Consider the following 26,299-nt stretch of genomic DNA (forward strand, 5'->3'; position numbering starts at 1 on the left):
CTATTCTTGAGAAAGTAGTTGATAAAATCTGTGTAAATTCAATTCACAATCAAATGATGTCTGATAGATTCAGGAAATATGTCGAATTTATAGAAAGAAGAACGACATAGTAGAACAAACTGCATTATTCGAGTATCTCACATCAAAGTTACGCATTTCAATTAATAAAAATTTGTAACACAATTCGTTTCCTTAACTTTTATCACTGGAACAAATTAAAAATTGTTTCCCTATCAAAAACATTATGGTTTTGTAGCAAGATTTTTATTTCAATTAGTATTTAACCGTAAAAGTCTTCATGAGCAGTGAAGAAATCCATACGTTATCATCATGACGTGATGAAAAACACGTACATCCGTTAAATGACAACAATGATAATGATACGCTTCACGTATTTAGTCGTATAAATGCATTTAATATCGCTCACGACACTTAGAATTTTGAACTTACTTTACGATTGATTATAACGATAATAACACTGACAAACGCTATGCAACATTAATAGTTTTATATGAACAAACCTAAAGCGCGGTAAATGATTTAAATGCTCTTGACAGCCAAGATGATGATGATGATAGATGTTTCTCATTCTAAGTCTAATATATGATGACTTCAGCAATAAAATCTTTATATATTTTTAAAATTACCACACACTCTCCGCTTTGCACAATGAAATTGAAAGCCCAGCTTTGACATGCTACACATAAAATATGAAAATAACTTTTTTATTAAGTGTGTCCCAAAATGTACGCAAGGTTTCAATTAAAAAGTATCGCAATTCCTTTATTGAAGCGTAATGTGTTTAGGACAAGGTTATACATGGAATAGCATATCGGGCAAAGAGCGTCCATGTATTTGCTAGCACGTATCCACTCTCTTATCGAAACCTTCCAGGGCATTTTCCATAAATGTGACTGAATTTCGCTAATGCAGCGTTGAATTCCCTCCTTCAACACACGTGTGGTTGTGGCACTGACCTTTGACCTCAAAAAACCCCATAAAAAGAAATCCAATGTTCTTCGATCACATTACGTCGGTTGGCGATTCTGATCAGTGAAACGAGAGAAAACACGACCAGGGAATGTATAATGTAGTAATTGATTTGTTTCACGGCATATATGGCATATGGTTGCACCGTCTTGTTGAAATCGCATATCATTCACATCGACATCATCCAATTTAGGCAGAAAGAATTGGGTAATCATAGCACAATATGAAGCCCCAGTAACAGTCATTGCTTGATTAGCTTCATTTTCGAAGAACTATGATCCAATGACGCTGTCAGCTCAAAATCCGCACCAAACAGTGCCACGTCGTGAATGCAATCAATGTAGTTTCTCTGACCTCCAAATGAGTTAATTTTGACGATTAATAAAGCCATGAAGACGAAAAGAAGAATCAGCATTCACTTATTAGTATTCAATAATCCACTCAACGAGCTATCTTCGCTGTGCACAATCATTAGGCTCTAGTTGTTGTGTCAACTGGACTAAATAAGCATGGGAACGGAGTAAACGCAGTTGGTCACATCGTGGAACTGATGTTCCTGGACTTCCATCAACACTCGCGCACTACTCCGGTATTATCATTTGAACGGACTAGTGTCAGACGGCCAGTGTATTTGGCATCACCAGCTGATCAAATCTTCCTCAATTTTTCAATTACTCTCTTCACGACCAAGTTAAGTGTGGCCTTCAAACTTTCATTTGAGATATTGTTCAACAATGAAAACGCGGTGCTCTCTCATGTAGGACTCGGATTTTACTAACCCCAGGCTTTCGGCTCTCAAACTGTTCTACGGCACAGTTAGCGGCAAAATCGAAACTTGCGTGCATTTTGTGATATCCTTATATATTTCAGTGAATTATGTTCGTGTGACCTCCGACTATTCTACGTAAGATTCTAAATCCCACTTTTTACACTATGTGCACACTAAGTGTAACAGATCACCACTGATCAAATTTAAAAATACACAACAAGCACAACTTATAGTATTAGTTTGGGGAAAAAGAAATCCATTATTTTATCGGTAGATGGCTGCACTGATAGATTTCTCGTAAAGTATCGATCAAACAATTTCATATTTATGCTCGTTGGAAAGGTGATATTTCGCAGTAAAAAAATTCTTTTGCTGTTTTTTGTTTGGCGCATTCAGTTGTGAGTTACAGCGTGTTAAAAATGGAAGTGAACAAAGAGAAAAATCGGTACATTTTACAGTTTTTCTTTGACAAAAGCGAAAATGCAAGCCAGGCGGCCAAAATTGTGAATGGTGTTTATGGTTCCGATACTGTAACAGCCAATTATGTGCAATTTCGGTTTCGTAGATTCCGTTCAGGAATTTTTGATGTTACACATGCACCTCGCATAGGTAGGCCGGTCGTCGAAAATGTCGATAAAATCGGAGAAATGATCGAAGTTGACCGGCATGTTAGCAGTCGTAACATCGCCCAGGAGCTAAAAATCGACCATAAAACAGTTTTAAACCATTTACACAAAGCTGGATTCAAAAAGAAGCTCGATGTTTGGGTGCCACACCAATTAACAGAAAAAAACATGATGGATCGAATTTCCATCTGCGAAGCCTTGGCCAAACGGAATGAGATAGACCCATTTCTTAAACGAATGGTGACTGGAGATGAGAAATGTATCACATACGATAACCCTGTGCGAAAACGATCGTGGTCAAAGAGCGGTGAAGCACCTCAAACGGTGGTCAAACCAGGACTAACGGCCAGGAAGGTTTTGCTATGCATTTCGTGGGACTGGAAGGGGATTATTTATTATGAGTTGCTTCCATATGGCCAAACGCTAAATTCTGATCTCTACTGTCAACAACTGGACCGTTTGAAGATAGCGATTGACCGGAAACGGCCAGAATTGGCCAAAATTGGCCAACAGGAGAGGACACCTGGACAACGCTAGGCCACACACATCTACAGTGACTCGCTAGAAACTTCGGGAGCTTGGTTGGGAAGTTTTAATGCATCCGCCATATAGTCCGGACTTGGCACCAAGCGATTATCATCTTTTTCTTGCATTGCACAATTTCTTTAATGATAAAAAATTGGAATCTAGGGAGGATTGTGAAAATCGACTACTAGAATTTTTTGCAAATAGAGACCAGGACTTCTATGAGAGAGGCATTTTGAAGTTACCTTTAAAATGGCAACAAAACGGTGCATATTTGACAGAAATCGGACAATCCGAAGCATGTTAAATAAAGTCCTGAAATTCATATAAAAATAATGGATTTCTTTTTCTCCAAACTAATATATATACGCAAACGAACCTAGGACGTTCGAATGCATTTTCATCTTGCGATCTATAAAAACAATTAATTTAACATCTGGCATAAATGTTTATAGAAAATAAATCTTTATTAGAATACGATGGAGAAAAGTATTCCTGATCTTATTTACTAAGTCAATCATTCTAAGCATTGAACTTTTAAGATTTTCTTACCAAACTACTTTATCACTAATTTCATATCAATTTCTTAAGAAACTTTTTCAGCGCCACAATTTCCAATTTCGCTTAACACAATTTGTTTTATTATCTGCTTTTGAAACAGCTAAAGTTGGAAAAGATAAACAAGTGACTTCTCATAAACACTCTTCATCGAAAGCTACAGATTAAGTTTGAAAATATTCTAAGATTTTTCCCCGATAAGTAAAAACTTATAGCCTTAGATTGATAATAGGTGTTGGCAAGAAACAAACGTAAAACCTGATCCGCTCAAATATCCCGCCTATAACTTATAAAGGATATTTTGTAGGACTAATCAAAATCCCTGTGTAAGCAAGATCCTCACAAAATATATTGTGATGCTTGTTGTTAAAAGTGGCAGAACTCAAAGATTCCTTTTAAGGCTCGCTCACATTCTTGTGTGTATGTTAATTATGCTTTCTAATATAAAAATTAAAATATTTTTGTCCTCAACTTTATTTAAATTTTCCTTTTTTTTTCTTCTTTTTTAAGTTACGATGAGAATCGCTGTCGTTTGAAAACAATCCTATTCTGTATACATCGCAGCGTGGCTAATATTTTGGAATTGTGGAATTCCCAATATAAAGATGAAACATTATTGGATATTGAAGTTATCAAAAGCCTTAAAACTCCTTATGTATTATATGACTTTACGGTAAGGGCTCTAACTTTCAATTTCCCTTTACAAATCTTTTTTCGAATTTTCGATGAGAGTTTATGTATTTTTTTAATTAAAACATTTACAACAATGAAAACGAAGCTTCAGATATTCTATAAATTGTAAAATAAACGTCCGGGGAAAACATTGGAGCATCCTACAAGCATGCCGTTATTATAAGTAACGAAAATAGATCAAACGGGCTCGGCTACCGCAAAATCATTAATTATAAACATTAGTGAAGGAAAATGTAATAACTCAACCACGCCCACTCGATGTTATTGAATATCGAAATATTATTTATAATTTTTTGTGTTATCATTTGAGATTATTGTAGTCGCAGGAGAATATAATATTCTTAACTACTTTTTTACTTAGTATCAAGTTGGTCATCAATTGGAGTTCATGAAAGCTAAATTGGCTGATAGTTGGCAGGGCGAAATTCACTCGATTTTGCTAAAGGCTAGCAAACGCAAAATGTTACCGGACGTGCGGCGTAAAAAGTTGATAAAGTGCTTTTATAATTGTGTTGGCGCTTTAATGACACAACAGTTAGAAGACATGTCCATACGCAGCATTACTTCTTTCGTTAATTTAATATGCGATTATGGGGTAATAATAATTGATCAAGTATATGTTAAATTAAATAAGTTTGAGGTAATTCTTTGGTTTCGTTTAGAAAAATTTTTCTGGTTTTGTTTTATCCGTTATGCTGGAAGATGAAGATTCGGTACGGTTTAGTCCCAGTTTTGAGAAAATTCAAAGTGAACTTTTACGTTTGCTCGATTCTATTGTCTTAGCCGTTCAGAATATACCTCGCATTGAAAACAAGCTTTACACAGATTTGCGTATCTCAACGAAGACATTGTTAACTCCAGCTGTACCTGAATCAATTATAAACGAACAACGTAATCGGATTTGTGAACTGCTTGAAGAGCAACGTATCGGTCCCGAAGTACGCTTGCATGACTTTGATAAATATATTAGTTTAATGAATGGAGTCGATTCGGAGAATGTAGCCAAGTTCATAGAATCCGGGCCAAGCTTCGAAAAATATTGCGAAATGGTTTCGCATTACCGTCAAAAAGAAGAAAAAATATCCAGAGATATTTTTGGCGTTATACGGATGGGCTTGTTTGATTTTCATCGTGAGAAATTTATATCAAATCTCGAAGAACTTGCTAGTTATATGCGAAGACAATTATTGACTCAAATGATTACGGATCAGCAAGAGGAAATGCTTAGCTTAGGTAAAGAATACGAAATCATTGCTAAAAAAGCATTAACTATACCTAAAGATACGGCCGAACTGATGAGTCTTAAGAGTTATGTAATCAATGCTGAAGAGAATGTCATACCGGACATGGAACAACGCTTACGAGTGAATGTATCTCACCTTTTATGGCTTATGGAGAACATACTTTACTCACCGCTCCAAATAAAAACCAATAGCATGACCATTCAATGGTATCTGAAAATGGCTTCTATTTTTGAAGAGCATCGAATTATAGTAGCTGATAAGGTTATTGAATATCAGGAGATGTTAAAAAGACGTATTGAAGCTTTTAGACGTGAATTGCAAACATATTTTGAGCAGGTTCAAACCTATCCAGAATGGGGTGATATCAAACAATTGGCCAAGTATAAACGTAAAGCTAATATCTTAGACGCTCGCTTGGTGCAAGCCATGGATACTATCGATCAAATTAATGAAGAGGAAAGTGCCTATGGCTGGGATTTAACGCAGTATCCTTTACGTAAAAAAGCACATGACCTATTGAAACCGTATAAGACATTGTATGATGCTGGGCAGGAGTTCTTCGATAAGAGGGATTTGTGGCTGAATTCACAGATAGGCACATATGAACCAGATGTAATAGCTGAAGAACTTGCAACCATATATCGCATTATACAAAAGCTGGAAAAACAATTAAGCGACCGTCCACATACCTCGGAATTAATAAGAGACGTAAGCGATATTGTTCGTTTCGTCAAAACTCGTTTCTCAATAAGTTTCTTTATTAGATTAAAGAAAATATTGAAAGCTTTCGGGAAAACATGCCAATTATTAGTACGTTGGGCAATCCGGGTATGAAAGCTAGACATTGGGAACAGGTTTCCGAGATTGTTGGCTTCTCCATTAAAGTCACGCCGGAATTGACATCGGCGCGCGTTATTGATTATCAATTAGAAGAATATGTGCCCAAATTTGAAGTTATTTCAGAGAGTGCTACCAAAGAGAGTAACCTGGAAAAAGCTTTGATTCGAATGGCCTCTGAATGGGAAGATGTTTCATTCACCCTAGCTCCATATAGGTAAATTTTTGAATATCAACTGTACCAAAAGCGAAAGCTTTAAAATTTTAATGTTAATTCTGGATTACAGAGACACCGATACTTACAAATTGTCGGCAGTGGATGATATACAAATTCTTTTGGATGACCAAATTATTAAGACTTTGACCATGAAAAGTTCGCCTTATATAAAACCATTCGAAAGCGAAATACTGTTAGTAAATAAGTTTTAAAGTTATGTTCTTGATAATTTTCATCTCGTTGTAGAAAATGGGAAGCAAAACTAATGCTTTTGCAAGATATCCTTGATGAGTGGATTAGAGTACAGGCCACATGGATGTATTTAGAACCAATATTTTCCAGTCCGGATATTCAGCAGCAAATGCCGGAAGAAGGCAGGCGTTTCAGTGCAGTAGATAAGGTGTGTCTGTTAATTTTATTCTTGAAAATAGAAATTGAAAGTCCTTCGCAACATATTCTGATGTTAAAAGATTAAGAAAGTTTTTACTAGCTAGCTGCATCACATAACTTCTTTCTTGCATAAGGTGGCATAGTTTTGCAAAACTGTATTTAAACAATTTATAACACTTTAATGGAGCGCAGAATTGTATCTTTAGAGTCGCAGTAAGCTGGCCAGGCGTGCTTCTTTAGAGAAAAGTAACTTATCGAATTCTAACACTTCGATCATGAGAAACACGAGGTCAGCGTCATGAACTTTGAAGCAGGGTGAGCTAGGTAGTTTCAATAGCGCGCATTTGCCACATAGCGAAATGAAAACTGCGAAGCGCGGTGACCATGATAATAAGAAACGCAATTTTTTGAAAAAGTGAATAAGCTTTGTTTCTTAAGAATAAAATAACCGTTCCAACTATATTACCCTACAACATTTCCTTATTTTGTTTAGCTATTTATTTACGCTATTCTTTGCGAAAAGTACAGGTGTCCGCGTCCAGGGCTTTCAGCCCTCTTCTCACACTTTTTTCAATATTATCTTTACGTGTAGGTCAACATAGTTGAATACATTAGGAGCAGCGTCCCTTCTGCTTCCCTTCTCTCTTTTATCTCTTTCCTATATGGTAGCAAATGTAGTTAGTATTGCTCTTCAAACATTCGCGTGTTAGTTTACTTCTTTCAAATTCTTTGATATATTTGTTCGTGATTTTATTAACATAGACCTGGAAAGAAATCATGAAACAAGTGAACGCAGATCCTGCTGTTATGTCGGTGGTGGAAATTGACAAAATGAATGAACGATTGAAAAAATCTTATAATCTTTTGGAGATTATCCAGAAGGGTTTGAATGCAGTAAGTAACAATAGATTAGACAGCTTAGTTTACAATGCAAATTCTATGCGTCATTTTACAGTACCTTGAGAAGAAACGTTTATACTTTCCACGTTTCTTCTTCCTATCAAATGATGAGCTACTCGAGATCTTGTCGGAAACTAAGGATCCGACGCGCGTTCAACCCCATCTTAAAAAATGCTTTGAGGGCATCGCTACGCTGCATTTTACAGAAGAATTGGATGTTACTGCAATGCGTTCATCGGAACGTGAACAAGTCCAGCTTGTTGATGTGATATCCACTGTAAAGGCCCGTGGTCAAGTAGAGAAATGGTTATTGGAATTAGAAATAGACATGAAGAAAAGCATACATATGAAGATGAAAGAAGCCTTTCTCAGCTATCCACACAGTGTACGCCATAAATGGGTATTGGTCTGGCCCGGTCAATGCGTGCAATCGATTTCATTGACCTATTGGACTCTGTCTGTAACAGAATGTTTTCTAACGAATGATCCTGCAGCGAATTTGGAAAAATATTTGCAAAAGAATAAAGAACAGGTACGCAAAGCACATAAATCCTTTCCTGCAACAGAAATCAAAGAGTTTCATATGTGAAAATTTATAGATAGCGCGCATTGTGGACTTAGTTAGAGGCGACTTGAGTACCCAAAATCGTATAACTTTAGGAGCCTTAGTTGTCTTGGATGTGCACGCTCGTGATGTCTTAGCAGAAATTGTAGAAAAAAAAGTTACCGATCTTAATGACTTTCAGTGGTTATGTCAGGTAAGCCTTCGGCAGCAATCCGATGAGTACCACGATTCCAATTAAATATGCTTTGCTTTTTAGTTGCGATATTATTGGGAGGATAATAATTTGGATACGCGTATGATTAATTGTGGCTTGAAATACGGTTATGAGTATTTGGGTAATACAACGCGTCTGGTGGTAACCCCTTTAACCGATCGTTGTTATCGCACCTTGTTTAGTGCTTTGAATTTGCACTTGGGTGGAGCACCTGAGGGTCCCGCCGGTACTGGTAAAACCGAAACCACCAAAGATTTGGCGAAAGCCGTAGCAAAGCAATGTGTTGTGTTCAATTGCTCTGATGGTTTGGATTATTTGGCCTTAGGAAAATTCTTTAAAGGTTTAGCTTCGTGTGGTGCATGGTCATGCTTTGACGAATTTAATCGCATCGATTTGGAAGTCTTGTCTGTGGTAGCTCAGCAGATATTAACGATACAACGTGGTATTAATTCTGGCAATCCCACTTTGGTCTTTGAAGGCACTACACTGATTTTGGATCCGACATGTGCAGTTTTTATTACAATGAACCCAGGCTATGCTGGTCGTTCGGAATTGCCTGATAACCTAAAAGTAATTTGTAAATGTAAATTGCCTCCAGCATCTAATCAATTCTTCTCATATTTTAGGCTCTCTTCCGTTCGGTGGCTATGATGGTGCCCGATTACGCTCTCATATCTGAAATTGAACTTTATTCATATGGATTTTTAACTGCTAAGCCTTTATCTATTAAAATTGTGGCTACTTATCGTTTGTGTTCTGAACAATTGAGTAGCCAATGCCACTACGATTACGGCATGCGCGCTGTGAAATCTGTTCTGAAAGCAGCTGGTGCTCTTAAATTGCGTTATCGTGATGAAAATGAAGATATTTTAATACTGCGTTCCATTAAGGACGTAAACTTGCCTAAATTTCTAAATCAGGATGTGCCACTATTCCAGGGAATTACCTCAGATTTGTTTCCGGGCACTATCTTACCCGAACCAGACTATGTGCTTTTCAATGAATGCTGTCATCTGACTTGTCTAAAACACAATAAACAGTGCACCGACTTTTTTTTGGAAAAAGTTCAGCAAGTACGATATGTGGTTTAATTCAAAAAATTTCATATATATAATATCTTTGTCCAAAGCTTTACGAAATGATTGTGGTACGTCATGGTTTAATGTTGGTAGGTTTGCCGTTTGGAGGCAAAACTTCTTCATATCGCATACTGGCGGACACTTTGGAATGTATAGAAAATAAAGTGAGAAATTTAATCTAATTGATGTACTTGCTACTTTTTTTCTAATTCGCTTCTTTTATTGCTTCTCAAATTTTGCAGGGTGGCGGCGAAAATCGTGCTATTTATAGCGTTATGAATCCTAAAGCAATTACCATGGGACAGTTGTACGGTCAGTTCGACATGGTCTCTCACGAATGGAGTGATGGCGTTTTAGCTGTTCTCTATCGACAATTTGCAGTATCTGACACACCCGATCGTAAATGGTTATTATTTGATGGTCCTGTCGATGCAATTTGGATTGAAAACATGAATACGGTGCTGGATGACAACAAAAAATTATGTTTGATGTCGGGTGAGATTATCCAACTTTCCCCCACAACCAATCTAATATTTGAGCCAATGGATTTAGAAGTGGCCTCACCTGCTACAGTTTCACGTTGCGGAATGATTTATTTAGAGCCCTCCTCTTTAGGCTGGGAGCCTTTGTTTTTATCTTGGAGGAACAAATTGCCAAGTTCTTTTCATGCCGTCGCCAAACAGTTGGTTACCTATTTGATGCACAGATTTTGTCCTTTGCTTTTATTCGTGATACGAAAATCTTCGTTGGTAGAAATCGCTCCAACCTCAGACAGCAATCTTGTGGTTTCTCTAATGAATATTTTTGATTCTTTCCTGGATGATTTTAGAGATGAGAAATATGTGCAAAATCTATTAGATATCGATATGAGAGCGCAAATTGAAGGAGTATTTCTATTTTCGTGTATTTGGGCTTTGGGTGGGTCTTTAGATTCCGCTAGCAGAAAAAAGTTCAACTTGTTGTTTCGCGGCCTAATCGAAAAAATATTCCCCGAAAATCTTTATGAAACATTTGGTATACCGCAGCCTCTGCGAGTGCCTATTCTAACGAAACCTTTTATTTTTCCCATACCTAAACAAGGATCGGTGTTTGATTATCGTTTCATTAAAGAAGGTAAAGGTAAGTGGCGACCCTGGCAAGATGATGTCGCAGCGGCACCACCAATTCCACGCGATATACCAGTTAATCAGATTATAGTTACAACTAAGGAGCACGTACGAACCATTGCGCTGTTGGATTTATTGGTGCGACACGGAAAACCAATCATGTTTGTTGGCCCCACCGGCACTGGGAAAAGTTGTTATGTCATTGATTATATGTTAAAGAAAATGGATTTGAATGTTTATAAGCCTTTACTAATTAATTTTTCGGCCCAAACATCCGCGAATGAAACTCAAGACATAATCATGTCAAAATTAGATAAACGTCGTAAGGGGGTGTTCGGTGCACCACTCAATAAAAAGTTCGTGATCTTTGTGGATGACGTTTCGATGCCTTTGAAAGAGACTTATGGAGCTCAACCCCCTATAGAACTCTTGCGAATGCTCTTAGATCATTGGATGTGGTATGATCTAAAGAATATAATACCTATGAAATTGATCGACTTGCAGATGATTTGTGCTATGGGTCCTCCGTCGACTGGGAATACGGTTACGCCGCGTTTCCAAAGACATTTCAATGTACTGGCGATTGATGAGTTCAACGATGAGATCTTACGTGGGATATTTAGCAAAATCGTTCTTTGGCATTTAGATACAAAGTAATGGCATTGAATGTTGACAACCACTGTGGAAAATAGAATTTATAATTATAATTTATTTGTTTTAAAATGTAGATTATTTTCTAAGGAATTCGATCCCTGCATTGAGGAGATCGTTGATGCTACTCTGCGCATTTATAATATGGCTAAGAAAAATCTCCTCCCAACACCGGCCAAGTCTCATTATCTCTTTAATCTGCGCGACTTTTCGCGTGTCATTCAAGGTCTTCTCCTTTCGGTACCTGAGGCCATGGAGGATATAAATTCCATGCGCCGTCTGTGGGCTCATGAAGTATTTCGTGTCTACGGTGATCGTTTGGTTGAAGATTCAGATAGATCTTGGCTTTCCACTGCTGTGTGCGAACAAGTGCGGCTGAGTTTTGGTGTTTTACCAGAAGTTTTGTTTGAACGTCTGACAGGCAAAGGTCTTAAAATAACCGAAGCCGATTTCCGCCGACTGATTTATTGTGACTTTGCAAATCCGAGAGCGGGCACGAAATATTACCAAGAGGTGACTGATCTAGAAGATTTACGTTACGTAGTGGAATCCTTTTTAACGGAGTATGACAGTATGTCGAAGAAACCTATGAATTTGGTACTCTTCCGCTTTGCCGTGGAACATTTATCGAGGATATGTCGCATATTAAAGCAACCACGCAGTCATGCGCTGCTAATAGGGGTTGGTGGCTCCGGACGTCAGAGCTTGACCCGTTTGGCTTCGCATATAAGCGACTATGAGCTCTTTCAAGTGGAGATCACTCGATCATATGGGCCATATGAATGGCATGAAGATCTTAGAGTTATCTTACGCAAGATAAGTTCTTCAGAATTGCACGGTGTTTTCCTATTTACCGATGTTCAGGTAATGGAAATGTCCATTGAGGTGTTGAAAATAAACAAAATTCAAAAAAAATTCTTTCCAATAGATTAAAGACGAATCATTTTTAGAGGATATAAATAATCTTTTAAATTCCGGTGAAGTACCGAATCTCTTTAGCAATGAAGAGAAAATGGAAGTTGTGGAAAAAATGGCTCAAATCGATAAACAGCGAGATAAGGCCGTACAAACAGACGGAAGTCCGATCGCTTTGTTTAACTTCTTTGTTACTGTATGTAATGAACCTCTTCAATGGCATGTGTATCTTTAACTTTTTGATCTTTTGTTAGACTTGCAAAGATCAATTGCATATTGTTCTCGCTATGTCTCCAATTGGTGACTCGCTACGTATGCGTATACGTAAATTTCCTTCCATAGTCAATTGCTGTACTATCGACTGGTTTCAGGCTTGGCCTGAAGATGCTTTGTTAGCAGTGAGCACTAGATTTTTAGAGAAAGAAGAACTCACAGCTGTAGAAAGGAAGGCTTCCATAGACATGTGTATGGAATTTCATACTTCCACTCAAGAATTATCCGAAATATTCTACCTACGATTAAAACGACGTAATTATGTTACACCTACATCCTATTTAGAACTTATACAAACTTTTAAGGAGTTACTGAATAGGAAAAGAAAGTGAGTTCAAGATTTTGTAAAATAAAAATTTTAGCTAACGTTTTATAATATTTCTTTAGTACTGTTAAGACGAATAGAAATCGGTATTTGACTGGAATCTCCCAATTAGATATTGCTGCACAACAAGTCAGCGTTATGCAAGAACAATTGACGGCATTGGAACCAAAGTTGAAAGAGGCTGCAGAAATTGTGGCGGTTCAAGTAGCCAAAGTTACCGAGGATAGTAAAGCAGCTGCGGATCAACGGGGATTAGTTAAACAAGATGAAGCAGCTGCTAAAGAGCAAGCGGCTGTGGCTATGGCCATCAAGGAGGAATGCGATGCGAAACTGGGAGAAGCTCTACCCATTCTTAATGCGGCTTTAGCTGCTTTGAATACTTTAACTACAGCCGATATTGCGGTAGTGAAGACGATGAAAAGCCCACCGATCGGGGTGCGTATTGTCATGGAGGCTGTTTGTATATTGAAGGACGTTAAACCGGAAAGATTGCCAAATCCAAGTGGTGTGGGAACCATAGAAGATTATTGGGCACCATCAAAACGCCTTTTAAGTGATATTAAGTTTTTAGACGGGTTATTGAATTTCGATAAGGACAACATACCAGTAGCAGTTATGGAAAAACTACATAAACGTATTTTAAACAACGAAAATTTTGATCCGGATAAAGTGAAATTAGCTTCGACAGCCTGTGAAGGGTTATGTCGTTGGGTTCTGGCTTTGGCTAAATACGATGTAGTTGCCAAAGTTGTTGCACCCAAAAAAATAGCCTTAGCTAAAGCAGAGGCAGCGTACCAAATAGCACAGAAGCTTCTTGACGAGAAACTTGCCCAATTGGCCCGGGTTGAAGCAAATTTGGGCGCTATTCAAAGGGTTTTGGACCAGCAATTAAAATCATATGCGTAAAAGCTATATTTTCTTTAAGTCTTAATTTTAAACAATTAAACTTTTTTTTTTTTTTAGACTGTTGCAAGCAGAGCATGAAGCCTGTACAAAAAAATTACAGCGTGCTCAAGAGCTAATTTCGGGATTGGGTGGGGAACGCACCCGTTGGTCTGAAACAGCTCGGCAGTTGGGCCGTGTCTACAATACACTAACAGGTGATGTGCTAATCGCATCTGGGGTGGTGTCCTATCTAGGTCCCTTCACGATTGACTTTCGTGTTGATCAAATACGCAAGTGGGCTGAAAAATGTGCTTCGTTCGGTGTGGTATGTAGTCAAGATTTTCAATTAGTCACTGTATTGGGTGAACCAGTCGAAATACGTAATTGGAATATTTGCGGTTTGCCAACGGATGCCTTCTCAGTGGAGAGTGCTATTATGATGAAGTAAGTACTAATATATTCAGTTCATTTAAACATCATCTATATATAACAGGTTCGTAAACTAAGCTTTTAATTTATGGAAAAAGCATTGAAAAGCATTCGAAATTGTTTCGATAAAGTCACCAACGGTCTCAAAGCTGCAAAAGCTGGAGGAAAAAGTCATCATGTATACGCATGAACTTGAAAGCAGGCGCTGAGAAATCAGTTCTATTTGCCTAAACTAGTTGATATGATAATCCAGTGCTTATATATGATATGACATTGATGATCGTCCTCCCATGTGTTAACTGACTGACAAGAAGAAGGGAGTAACATGGCTTTGGCCATAAAAAGAAGTTTTTAAAGCTATAGGTTAAAGAAGACTAAGCAGCTATCTGGGACTACGCAATCATTTACACGAAATTGTCGAAGCGCCCATGATTAGAACAAATTTAGAACGTGAATTAAGGACCCATAGCCTCATGTGAAACGGAAGAGTTTTACCGCACCTCATAAGACGAAGTGATATCCAAGGAGAGCCGGTTTTTCTCCCCGCTTATTAACAAAGACAGTTCGTGGATTTGTGTTTTTGATATGAAAAAGGGCGAACTGGAGTAATTTTTCGTGGAATTTAAGTAGTTTATAAGGCTCTATTTACGCAAGGAATTTATTATATTTACAAATGCAGAAATTAATAGCAATAGGTTCCTCAATCGTTCAGAGCATTAAAAAGTATTACTTTAATGCGTCAACAATCAGACGGGATGCCATTGTGTTCGTGTAACAATAATGGAAATTACATAAAAGTGCTAAACGGCTTTCATTGGAGGTCGTAATTGATCCCATTGCAGTCAACGGCAGAACTTTTTTTTTTGGCTATAGAACATATTTAACAGAATTGTATATCGATCCGATTGCCAAACGATTTATTCCTTTTTAATAAATCCAGATATCTTTTCGAAGTCTGGCCTAAGTCCTATAAAAAACAGTTTATATAAGACCAAAAGAATCGTGAGTTACCGTTGATATATAGCTCATCAGTTAGCATTTATTTTTTATTGCTCTTTTGACAATTTGTCTGAACCTGTTGTAATTGTTTGGTGTAAAATATCCATTCACATTTTTTATTGAGTCTTGGTATGAGCGGAAGAGCACGGCAACGGAATTACAGGGTAATTTTGGCCTGTATGCATTAGTGTTAAGGAAATTGGTCTTAGCGTCCTTGATTTCGAATTGAACAGTTCTTCGATTGGAATGCGTAACAATACCCAACTTAACAGGTTTGAAAAATCTAGAGTAGGATAACTTTTGCTTAAAGACCCATTCAAGATTACCTATTGGAAGCAAGAAGATTATTCCAAGAATGCTGCGGGAAACAAGAACCCATCCTGTTCCATTAAAAAAAGTATGCAAGGATCTTTTCCCTGCAGCTGAAAACAGTATCTCTATGCGGTGGATAGCACCAGTTTCTTGCTAAAAGAATCTTTTGGTTCGCTGTTGAGAAAACAGCAGAGTCTTTGATTATCGATTTTTATACCCTGAAACTAAAATATATGTTTACATTCCGATATTTCAATGTATGCAGCCAACACTCACCAATGATTTGAACATCTTAGTAAAAATATTCATTTAAATTCAATGCTTTAGCGTGACCGCATACAGTCTCAAGTCTGCGCGGAACATGTTATTATAGGGTCAACAAAATATCTCGTTCCTGATAATAGCAGCTTCTGTTTAGTAAAAACTTCTCTCGCAGAATACGAGGTGGGCTGTGGCTTTTCTTTACCCTAATATACTTTTCCTCAACGCCATGAGTTGTTGGTTTATAAAATTGGGATGTTTTCCAAACTTTACTATAGAATATAGGCTATGTTAATATCCACCGCAAGAAGGGAGAAGAAAAAGAAAATAGGACCAAAACTCGTTTAAACATTTAGTAAAGTCGTGTAATAAAGCAGAGTAAAAATATTTTGAACGGATTCACTGACAGCGAGTTAAAATGGTGAGCATTTAAAATTCTCTGAAGACAGTCGCAGTTGTTTTGCTTTCTTTCCTGCGAATTTTAATTTTAATAAATTAAAAGAGATTTTAAAGCCCAATTTTTTCCTAGGGGGAGATTACATGCCATATGTATGTATATTGTCAAATGTGGTTTCTAAGGGATTTTTATTTTCTTCACCATCTTTTCCTATTAAGCATAAGTGTGAGCTTGTATAATGTTGCGAGGTATTAATAAAACTCGTTTGTTCTGCTCTCGTATCTTCTCCTATGGTAGTTCATAAATTCAAAATCTACGCACTTTCATTCAGACGTGGCAGATATGAGATACAAATGCGCAAATGTTTGTTCATTGTAATAATTTTCTTGGGAAGGATGATAGAGTGAAACTTTATCATTGTCCCCATGTGTGTATTTGCTCATATATATACATATATACATTTTACATATGCGGCATTCGTATTGATAAAGACACAGCGACGGCACCTTAAGCCGGAGGCAGCAGAAAGAATTGATTAATGTTTTGGGTTGGCTACGCTAAATTAAAGCGAAACATGTGATATTTAATTTAATTTCAATCAAAAGGAAAATATTTTCCATTATTTTGCTTCAACACAAAAGCGAGTGATGTTCCTCCTCCAGTAAAAATATCACATGAAATTTATTTGGTTTTTTCTTTCTCTGCTTTCAAACTTACAGTAAATTGCCCGAGTCATGAGAACCCGCTATTATATAATCCCAATTAGTTAGAGTATAATTAAATTAATCGAAAGAATTATACATTTTCTTAGTAATATGTATATGTGAAGGCAATGGTTTAAAATTTAAGACGACTTTGAGACGAGCAGCGCAAACACTGAACATTTTTCGTGTTTTAGTCATCTTTCGGACGAAAGTGTCCATTCAAACGTAACGTATCCTGATAGTAGCTGGGGCCTTGACTTTAAGAAAGAAAAGGAAAGAAAGGAAAGAAGATCCATACAAAAGATTGTCGTATTAAGGAATGTCACGTCGATCTGGATACCGGGTCACGAAGCCTTTTGTCTAAATGAAAAGATCGATATGGATTCGCTGGAGGTGCAGCATAACCTCAGCAGTCGAAGACGGTTCCAAAGATCCCCTTACCAAAATCGCCAATAGCATAAATACTAAAAGTATTTTACAGATATGATCTTAATCTTTGTTGACATACACACATGAACCGTCCGAGACGCTGTAAGGGTAAGACTCTTGATTGTCTGACACTTGTCTGTCCGTTCGCCTGTCGATTGTTTAAAAACTCAAATTTCTTACACATTAAAACTACAAGCTTCCATGTATATAGTCTAAGAGAAAATATTCTTCTCACTTTTTATTCTCTTAAAAGAAAAGCCTTTTAAAGAAATTTTTTGCTCATCTTACTTTATCCAAAAGTTTATTTCTTTGCGATAAAAAAATTATAACAATAATAATAATAAAGGAGTCATTCATGTAAAAGCGGTGAAAAAGACGGCGATACAGTAAAGTAAATATATTCTTGATCACCTTAAGTAATATGAGTAGCTGGGCTTGTCGCGCATTCCATATCTTTAAAAACGATAACGTTGTGCCGGTGAATATATTAATCGTTTATTTTGCAATTATCATCAATTTCCATTTAATTGCTTTTTACGCACAAGGTTTATGTATTAAAATTATCTAAAATTCGTGAGAAATTCATCATATGCACAGGATAATAATATTCGGCTCTGAAAGAATGCTTGACGCTTTCCACCCTAAAAAGACAAATACAAAAAAAGGAGATAGAAGAATTCTATGTGTGTGGATGCACGCATCGCTCAGATTTTTGACAAGAAAATATTTTCCTTCTCAATTCCCTCCATATAGTGCCTTTGCCACAGCAGGGCAACGCATTCGTAAAAGTGTTTAGATTCAATTCATTTTTAACGGCGTTCGTTGTATAGCCAAACTTTGCATCGAACTTTATTTCAATAAAATAATTCGAAAATTGAGCTCTGTAATTGAATGCAAGTATACATAGATGTTAAATAGATAGATGTCAGATGTCGCATAAAAAATATCCTTCTAAGTCTCTCTGCATGATAGGCATAAATTTAACGTAGGGTCTTGTAGGGTTTAAAAAGCAGTACATATGTTATACTCAGCATATACGTACTCGATAACCCTCTTTTATATATATTTTGAATATAGATTTTGAATATCACAGCATGGTATATTTTGTGGTGTTTGGGATTCTCGAAATCGCACAATTGCATGAGTTTGCTTTCCGCCTTCGACAGGAACCGATTTACGCTATGTTCCGTTTGTAAACGCTCTGAATGCTTTATAAATGTTATAAATATGTAAAACTGGTCAAAAATAAATTATTAACCAATTCGTTCACAATTAAAAAAAGAAATTTACCCTACAAGTCAAAAAAGTTGACATGAGAGCAATTCAGGAAAGTTTTGTTATGCTCCGCCTGGTCATGTTACATCTGTAATTAATATTTGTCAATGAAGTCGAAGTTTGATGGAGAAGGGAGAAGGTAGTGTAATCTTTTATTGCTCACGTCCCTACAGGTATACATACGCACACATACTCGGATTGATTCATAATAAGTTTGCATTGCGAGGAGAAGAGACGAATCAAAGGACGAATAGTAGTAAATACGAGGAATACGAAGCACTTCAGTTTCATTTAGCACTTTCTTTCCATTTGCTTAAATTCTTGGCCAAAATTTCGTGAATCACATATGTGGTCATTCCTTACTCTTCCATTATCGATCCCATATTCGAATTTTCATAGTGGATCATTCCTTTAAGAGCTTTTGCACACCAGATATAAGGCTTTCGATTGTCATCACGATCGAACACATGCGTGCACAAATCTGTCTATATTGCCAAGTTTGAAACTATATTTCACTTCAACTCGCCGTGTTCCCGCGATCAGATGATAAAGGGAGCTTCCAATTTAAGTGCAAAAATTTATAATGTCGCGTAGAATACAGATGTATGGTTTTGAGATTATATACTGCTTCAGTAGATGATGTTAGCGATTTTATGTATGAATTTTTTTCTCAAATATGCTGCGTGTATGTGTTTTTTAATTTCTTTAAAATTCCTTCCTAGAAATGCCCGTCGCTGGCCTTTGATGATAGATCCTCAAGGTCAAGCTAACAAATGGATAAAGAATTTGGAAAAAGCGAATCGCCTTTGCGTTATACGTCTCAATCAACCCGATTATACGCGAGTTTTAGAAAATGGCATTCAGTTCGGTTTGCCAGTCTTGCTGGAGAATATTGTGGAAGAATTGGATCCTATTTTGGAATCAGTATTATTAAAACAGTTATTCAAGCAAGGCGGCACCATGTGTATAAAGTTAGGCGACTCGGTGATTGAATATAATAACAACTTCAGGTAAGTGTTTACAATTATTTGCCATATTTCACATGTTTTATATAGGGGATCTCATGAAAACTTGTTTATTATTAGATTTTATATGACTACCAAATTACGTAATCCTCACTACTTGCCCGAGGTAGCTGTTAAGGTGACCTTACTTAATTTTATGATAACAACTCAAGGTTTGCAAGATCAATTGCTGGGCATAACAGTGGCTAGGGAACGACCAGATTTAGAAGCGGAAAAGAATAACCTGATTGTTCAAGGTGCCGAGAATAAACGCATGCTCAAAGAGACTGAGGACAAAATTCTTGAAGTATTATCAACGGCCGAGAATATTTTGGAAGACCAGACCGCAGTACAGATATTAAGTTCTTCGAAAGCTTTAGCTAATGAAATCAATGAGAAGCAAATTGTTACCGAGGCCACAGAGAAAAAAATTGATCACGCACGTTTAAGTTATGTTCCCATAGCCGAGCACTCTACCATTCTATTCTTTACCATAGGTAAATACTCCTACCTATACTTATATTCATGGTTTAATTAACGGTTTTTTCGAAATTTCCAGTTGATTTGGCCAATATTGACCCTATGTATCAATACAGTTTAGCTTGGTTTGTGGCTTTGTTCATATCTTCCATTGATAATACCGACAAAGTCGATGATATTGCAGATCGTTTATCTGATTTGCGAACACATTTCACTTACAGTCTCTATGTCAATATATGTCGCAGTTTATTTGAACGGGTATGTGCACTATAAAATGATACTAAATATTATTTTTATCTATTAATTTTACGATAATACTATATATACATATATATGTATGTATATAATATGTATGTAAATATATATATATATATATATTATTATTAAGTTTCTCAGCGACATAGAGGCATTTTTATTTCTACGTGGCGGCATGCGTGCGCTTACTTCAGTAAAATTTATAAAACTTTAAAAAAATGTTTACACAAAAAACGTAACAAGTAAAAACATTGTAGCGGGACGTGGACCACTACTAAGTACCCTATATCACTTTGGCTAATACTATTATATTCATATCACGACTTTTCAGAATAAAGCTTTATATGAGAAGTGGTGGGCAAAGTGGCGCGATTCGAACGCTTTCTAATAGGGTTCGATTTTGGGTCAAAACCTGTCCGTGTACTAAATTTCACTAAAATATCCCAAAAATTGGAACTTGTAGTTTAATCATTAGAAGACGAGACGAACAGACAAGCTTAGTATTAGGTGTGCCCATATCAAGTTCTTCTGGTTGCTGCGCACAACCGCACAAACGTAATATAACCTTGTACAACAAATAGGTGGTATGGTATAAAGATCTTATCTTTAAAAGCGATTTCTATAACAGATAAAATTGTTTCTAACTCTTATGCAATGCTGGCAAATTATTATACTCCAAACTAACTTTATTATTCACTTCTATGCTTCGTAATATCTAAGCGACATCGTGCATACTGGCATATCAGATTCGTGTCATGTTATACTCTACACCACTTGTTGTACACAATTGATATTTCAATGAAGTTTGCTACACTGACATGTTTTGACTCAAGGGCGAGCATTGTTGAAAATGGTTTTAGATCGGTCCATTTTTTCCATCCCTCCCCATAAGACGCCACATTTTCAAAAGTCATTATATTGAAAAAGTTGCCATTTTCGAAATTTCTCGACAAATGTGGCTAGATAATAGCACTTCGGCATTCCAAATTGACGTGAATCGGCTGGGGAGATTTTTTGAACATCCTCTCATACAATGAAAATTGAAGTTCACAAGGTCTAATTTGCCATGCTTGCTTCATGATAAAAATCGTAATAGTAATTTAAGATACAAAAATTAACTGTGCCGTATTTGAACCATCTCGACCTATTCTTTGGATTCTACCGCTTATGTTTTTTTTACAAGGAAATTTATCCTTTGCAGGGCAGAAAAGTCTCAATTTTAATCTTATAATGAAATCTAGCCCATAAAAGCATTCACTGTATCAAATTTAGAACATACATGCCTATTTTTTGATGCAACTCTATATAATTTTTACGAAAATATTTATTATTTAGGTCAGAAAAGTTTTGGTAAAAGTTAATCCCTAATAGTAGTTTGATAGGTTTCGAACCTCTTGGGCACAACCATTAGGTTGTGCTAACCTTTTTCGTACGATGATTATTTCTTGTGTCCGGAATTGTCATCGCTCCCTTTTCTTTAATATGAAGCTAGAAGAAGCATTTTCTTTTATCTTTGGAACAGCCCTTCGTAGGTGAAAATCGTTTTCAAAAATCTTGCATACTTCCCATGCGTCATTATGGCGTGTGCGTTATGCGTTTTTCTAAAAAACTTTTAAAATTAATCCCCACTTTTATACATATATATACGTAGATTTCATAATATACGTAATTTAAATATTTGGAATTCGTTTTCCTTCGAAAGATTTAATTGTTTGCAGATTTGATGTAAATATAGAAGACATCCTTAATTTTAGTAAAGAAACAGATTTTACCTATGTATTTAAGTAAATCATTCAGTTAAATGCTCTCAATTAAAATGGTTTTACTAATTAACTTAATTATATGCGGTTGGGTATGTGAACAGTATACGAATGTAAACTTTTGTATGAGATGAAAAGCGTACGAGATAATTACACTGTCGGTCGTATCACAGAAAACGAATTCAGGCTTAACATGATTGTCTAAACATGCATAGCTGCCTAAAATTGCAATCGATGCATATATGCACGTATATGTTGTAGAGTTTAGTAAAATTTTAATTTAATTAAAGTTTTCTACAATCATATGGAAAATGAGTAACCATATAGTCACTTTTATATGTATTCTCTTAAAACATATTCATATAAATTTACTTATATTCATTTCAGAACTATTTGCACGCAAACATATAAAATTTTATTTAATTTTGTTGTATTTATTGTATCGTATCTGGTCGTTGGCGCGTTGTTATTTTTACTGTTACTGAAGTACATTTCATTTCATATTTGCATATAAAAGTATTTACTTACATGTTTTTATATACATATGTATGTATGTGAAAGCTTGCTTGGTTATGATGTTGCATAAAATTGAAATTATTTTTCAAAAATGCAATTTTCATCACTGTCAACAAGGTGCAAAGAATACATAAAAAATTGCACAACAAAAAGGAATAAGAGGAAGATTAAGCATAGCGTGGGTCAAAAATGTTGTTATTATTTTTTATAATTGCCATAAAATCGTGTTTATATTAGATAAAGCTATACATTAAGACAAATCCAAGGCTCGCTGCTTGAGGATGTATAGAATATAAGGGGGGATAGGCAATTAACAAAACACCAATAATTTAAAAAAATTTATCCAATACAATTATTTAAAATTGACACAGGTGTGGTTCGGTAAAAGTATTTTTCTACTTCTCAAAATTCATAAAATCAACAACGTGGCTTAAAGACGCGACTCCATTGTGGGTTTATTAGCTGCTTTCGCTTTGAATTTTAGGAACAACTATTTCATAAAACTTTACATAATCGTTATGAATAATCGAAATTGCGTTAATCATTACTTTGTTAAAACGAAAACCCGGTTGAGAGTCAAAAATGATCTTAAAAATTCATTCTTTCTACTTTTGTCAAATATGGGCAACAACTTTAAATTTGATTTTTACGTATGAATATGTGATTGAATAATAATTTCCTGTATTATCCAAGACGCTGGTATTATTTTACGATGCAGTAATCAATGCTTGAATTAAAGTCATACATACTTTAGTTAATGTTTGCAATAAATGAAAAGCAAACCTGATGACGAGAAGGTAAACGGTTCATATTAGACTGAATATTACTTTGTATGTTATAGAATCCAGGAATCTGCAATGAATCTGAACACGTCGAAAACGCAAACGCAGTAGCTTTACTCTCAAATTCCTTGTTCTTCCATTCAAAAAACGCTAAAAATATTGTATGAAAAATGTATATTTGTTGCCCTATTTGCGACGCATGCTTATGATGGCTGCAAAGCCAGTTAATAGAATGTCTACGCCAGGTATGAAAAATGACAAATATTTAGTGTAAAATACATGTACAATATGTATATGAGTATATATGCGTTATTCGCAGCAACTACATGTTGCCTTAGTTACCTTTAAGTCGCAATTACTCGAAAAAAAGGTGAGGGAAAAAGTACATCTATAGACTCGGGTATATGTTTGCATTCGCCTATTTATTTACTCACATTAAAGTATGTATCTAAGCACTTTATTTAAAATTGTCGTTGCCCGTAGAAAAATTGTGCTAAATTAATAAATGTTGCAAAACAAACATATACGAGCATGCATAAGTGCATCATTTTCCATCCATGTACAGTGTAGCTATTATTAGAAGATTACGGATAATTACATGCATTGGACAATTTATCACATGCGAGTAACTACCATATAATGATGTTTTCTCTATCTACTGCCTTGCCAATATAAAACCTTTGCTCGCTTATCAGGCTTTTCAATACGTTGAATATATGAATATGCATATCTTAGAATTGTTTAGGCATAGCACGCTTGAAAGCCTAGCAAAGCTTCTGCCGGTTTTAGAAGGTCGTATGGTAAAAATAATCGACTTTTTATTTCAGTGCATAGATAAAATTTATTATAGTAAAGTAGTAAATACATTCCGCCATAAAATATTATCCATAAAATATTAACTTTGATTAAAGCGACTAGACTACCAATCAACTCTGCCTTTTAAAAAGAGAAGAGCCGAGAGAGTCTTTGTTTCTAGAGACTATCCCACCTTTTTCATCCTAGGATTTGCTGCTTTCTAAATAAATTATAAAAGTGATAATGTTAATAATTGCATTACTCTCATAGGACGGTATATTTACTTTATCAAGCTGCTTGCAGCATCCAGCATAAAGTTTCATAGATCACATAAGATATACGCATTTTTGATCAGCATCAAAAGAGTTTTCACTCGATGCCAGTATGTCTATCTGTCCACTTGTGTGTAATGTGTGGAAACGTATTATGTTTTTCCGAAAGTCGCAAATTTAAACCTTGCCATTATAACGCAATAAAAAGTGTATTCATTATATATCGGTTAAACAAGTTAGACTGTGAATATTAAGATTCGCAAGGAATCCATTTTTAAATTTGTTAATTTCGTAAAAGTCATCACTTTTTTATGAACATTTTCTTATCTAATACAATTCATATAAAATTATTTTCAGGATAAACTTTTGTTTTCGTTGATTTTAAATATTAATCTGATGAAATTTGAAAATCGTGTTGACAATGTCGAATGGCTATTCTTTTTAACGGGTGGTGTCGGTTTAGATAATCCCCATAAGAATCCGGCTAAGTGGTTGGGTGTGCAGAGTTGGAATGAAATATGTCGATTATCAGAATTGCCAAATTTTAAAGGATTCCGTCAGCATATAGAACAAAATTTAACACTTTGGAAAGAGTTTTTTGACTCTCATACCCCACAAGATAATCATAGCATTCCAGAGCCATGGTCGACAAAGCTTTCTGTATTTCAAAAGTTGCTGGTACTGCGGGTATTGAGGCCTGATAAATTAGTACCAGGTGTATTGCCATTTGTTTCAAGTAAGTACAAATTTCATTCATATATAAGCTGAGCTTTAATTCATTACGAGATTAGATGAATTGGGCGAAAAATATGTGGATCCACCGCAATTTGATTTAAGCGCTTCGTTTGCCGATTCTCACTGTTGCATACCACTGATATTTATTTTAACTCCGGGCTCCGATCCAACGGCGACGCTTTTGAAATTCGCAGATGAACAAGGCTTTGGTACGAATCGTTTATTTTCATTGTCTTTAGGCCAAGGCCAAGGTCCAATCGCTCTTAAAATGATAGACGACGGCATCAAGTATGGGAATTGGGTCGTGTTGCAAAATTGCCATTTAGCTAAGAGTTTTATGCCAAATCTGGAAAAAATTTGCGAGGGTATGATACCTGATGCTACACATCCAGATTTTCGTTTGTGGTTAACCTCATATCCAGCCGAACATTTTCCTGTAGTAGTGTTGCAAAATGGCATTAAAATGACCAATGAACCACCCAAAGGTTTACGGTCTAACATTATGCGCTCTATGTTAAGTGATCCAATATCTGACCCAGAATGGTACGAATCATGTAAACAAAACCAAACTTTCAAGCAGTTGATCTACTCGCTATGTTTCTTTCACGCCGTCATACAAGAGAGACGTTACTTTGGTCCTATTGGTTGGAATATTCCATATGAATTCAACGAGACTGACTTGAGAATAAGTCTAATGCAATTAAAAATGTTTTTGGATCAATATGAAGGAGTTAACTACGAAGCTTTGCGTTATCTAACGGGCGAATGTAATTATGGTGGTCGTGTTACCGATGATTGGGATCGTCGGACACTCAAGACAATTTTAAATCGTTATTATTGTCCAGAGGTATTAGATATCGAGAAGCGCTTTTATTTCGACGAAAAGGAAATTTATTATATACCTGTATTCAAAGAAATGGAAAATTATTTGCATTACACAAGAGATTTACCGCTTGAAACGGAACCAGCCATATTTGGGTTTCATGCTAATGCCGATATTATGAAAGATCAAAAGGAGACTGATATGCTCTTAAATCATACTTTGTTAACACAGGTAAGAAAAATAGTCGTTAATTTTTTCTACTTTTCCGAAAGTGGAAGTTGATATGGTTGTGCTTTATGGGTAACAGTA

At 36.0% G+C, this 26,299-nt stretch overlaps 1 protein-coding gene across 1 annotated transcript in view; it reads left to right on the forward strand.

Annotated features, from left to right (window-relative positions):
• Window positions 1–26,299, forward strand: part of LOC119632921 (dynein heavy chain 7, axonemal-like) — a 33,654-nt gene that overhangs the window by 5,019 nt on the left and 2,336 nt on the right. The window contains exons 5-27 of the mRNA XM_038026075.1: window positions 3,979–4,141; window positions 4,523–4,756; window positions 4,824–6,113; window positions 6,170–6,459; window positions 6,530–6,652; window positions 6,706–6,859; window positions 7,612–7,743; window positions 7,805–8,281; window positions 8,349–8,507; window positions 8,571–9,098; window positions 9,155–9,601; window positions 9,658–9,771; window positions 9,850–11,366; window positions 11,442–12,228; window positions 12,293–12,475; window positions 12,534–12,880; window positions 12,940–13,779; window positions 13,841–14,206; window positions 19,291–19,578; window positions 19,654–20,069; window positions 20,132–20,310; window positions 24,790–25,168; window positions 25,224–26,221. Of these exons, the coding sequence (XP_037882003.1) occupies window positions 3,979–4,141; window positions 4,523–4,756; window positions 4,824–6,113; window positions 6,170–6,459; window positions 6,530–6,652; window positions 6,706–6,859; window positions 7,612–7,743; window positions 7,805–8,281; window positions 8,349–8,507; window positions 8,571–9,098; window positions 9,155–9,601; window positions 9,658–9,771; window positions 9,850–11,366; window positions 11,442–12,228; window positions 12,293–12,475; window positions 12,534–12,880; window positions 12,940–13,779; window positions 13,841–14,206; window positions 19,291–19,578; window positions 19,654–20,069; window positions 20,132–20,310; window positions 24,790–25,168; window positions 25,224–26,221 (10,411 nt within the window). The remainder of the gene's footprint in view (window positions 1–3,978; window positions 4,142–4,522; window positions 4,757–4,823; window positions 6,114–6,169; window positions 6,460–6,529; window positions 6,653–6,705; window positions 6,860–7,611; window positions 7,744–7,804; window positions 8,282–8,348; window positions 8,508–8,570; window positions 9,099–9,154; window positions 9,602–9,657; window positions 9,772–9,849; window positions 11,367–11,441; window positions 12,229–12,292; window positions 12,476–12,533; window positions 12,881–12,939; window positions 13,780–13,840; window positions 14,207–19,290; window positions 19,579–19,653; window positions 20,070–20,131; window positions 20,311–24,789; window positions 25,169–25,223; window positions 26,222–26,299) is intronic.

The sequence above is a fragment of the Glossina fuscipes genome, unplaced genomic scaffold (assembly GCF_014805625.2).
Source record: "Glossina fuscipes isolate IAEA_lab_2018 unplaced genomic scaffold, Yale_Gfus_2 2, whole genome shotgun sequence".
Taxonomy (NCBI): domain Eukaryota; kingdom Metazoa; phylum Arthropoda; class Insecta; order Diptera; family Glossinidae; genus Glossina; species Glossina fuscipes.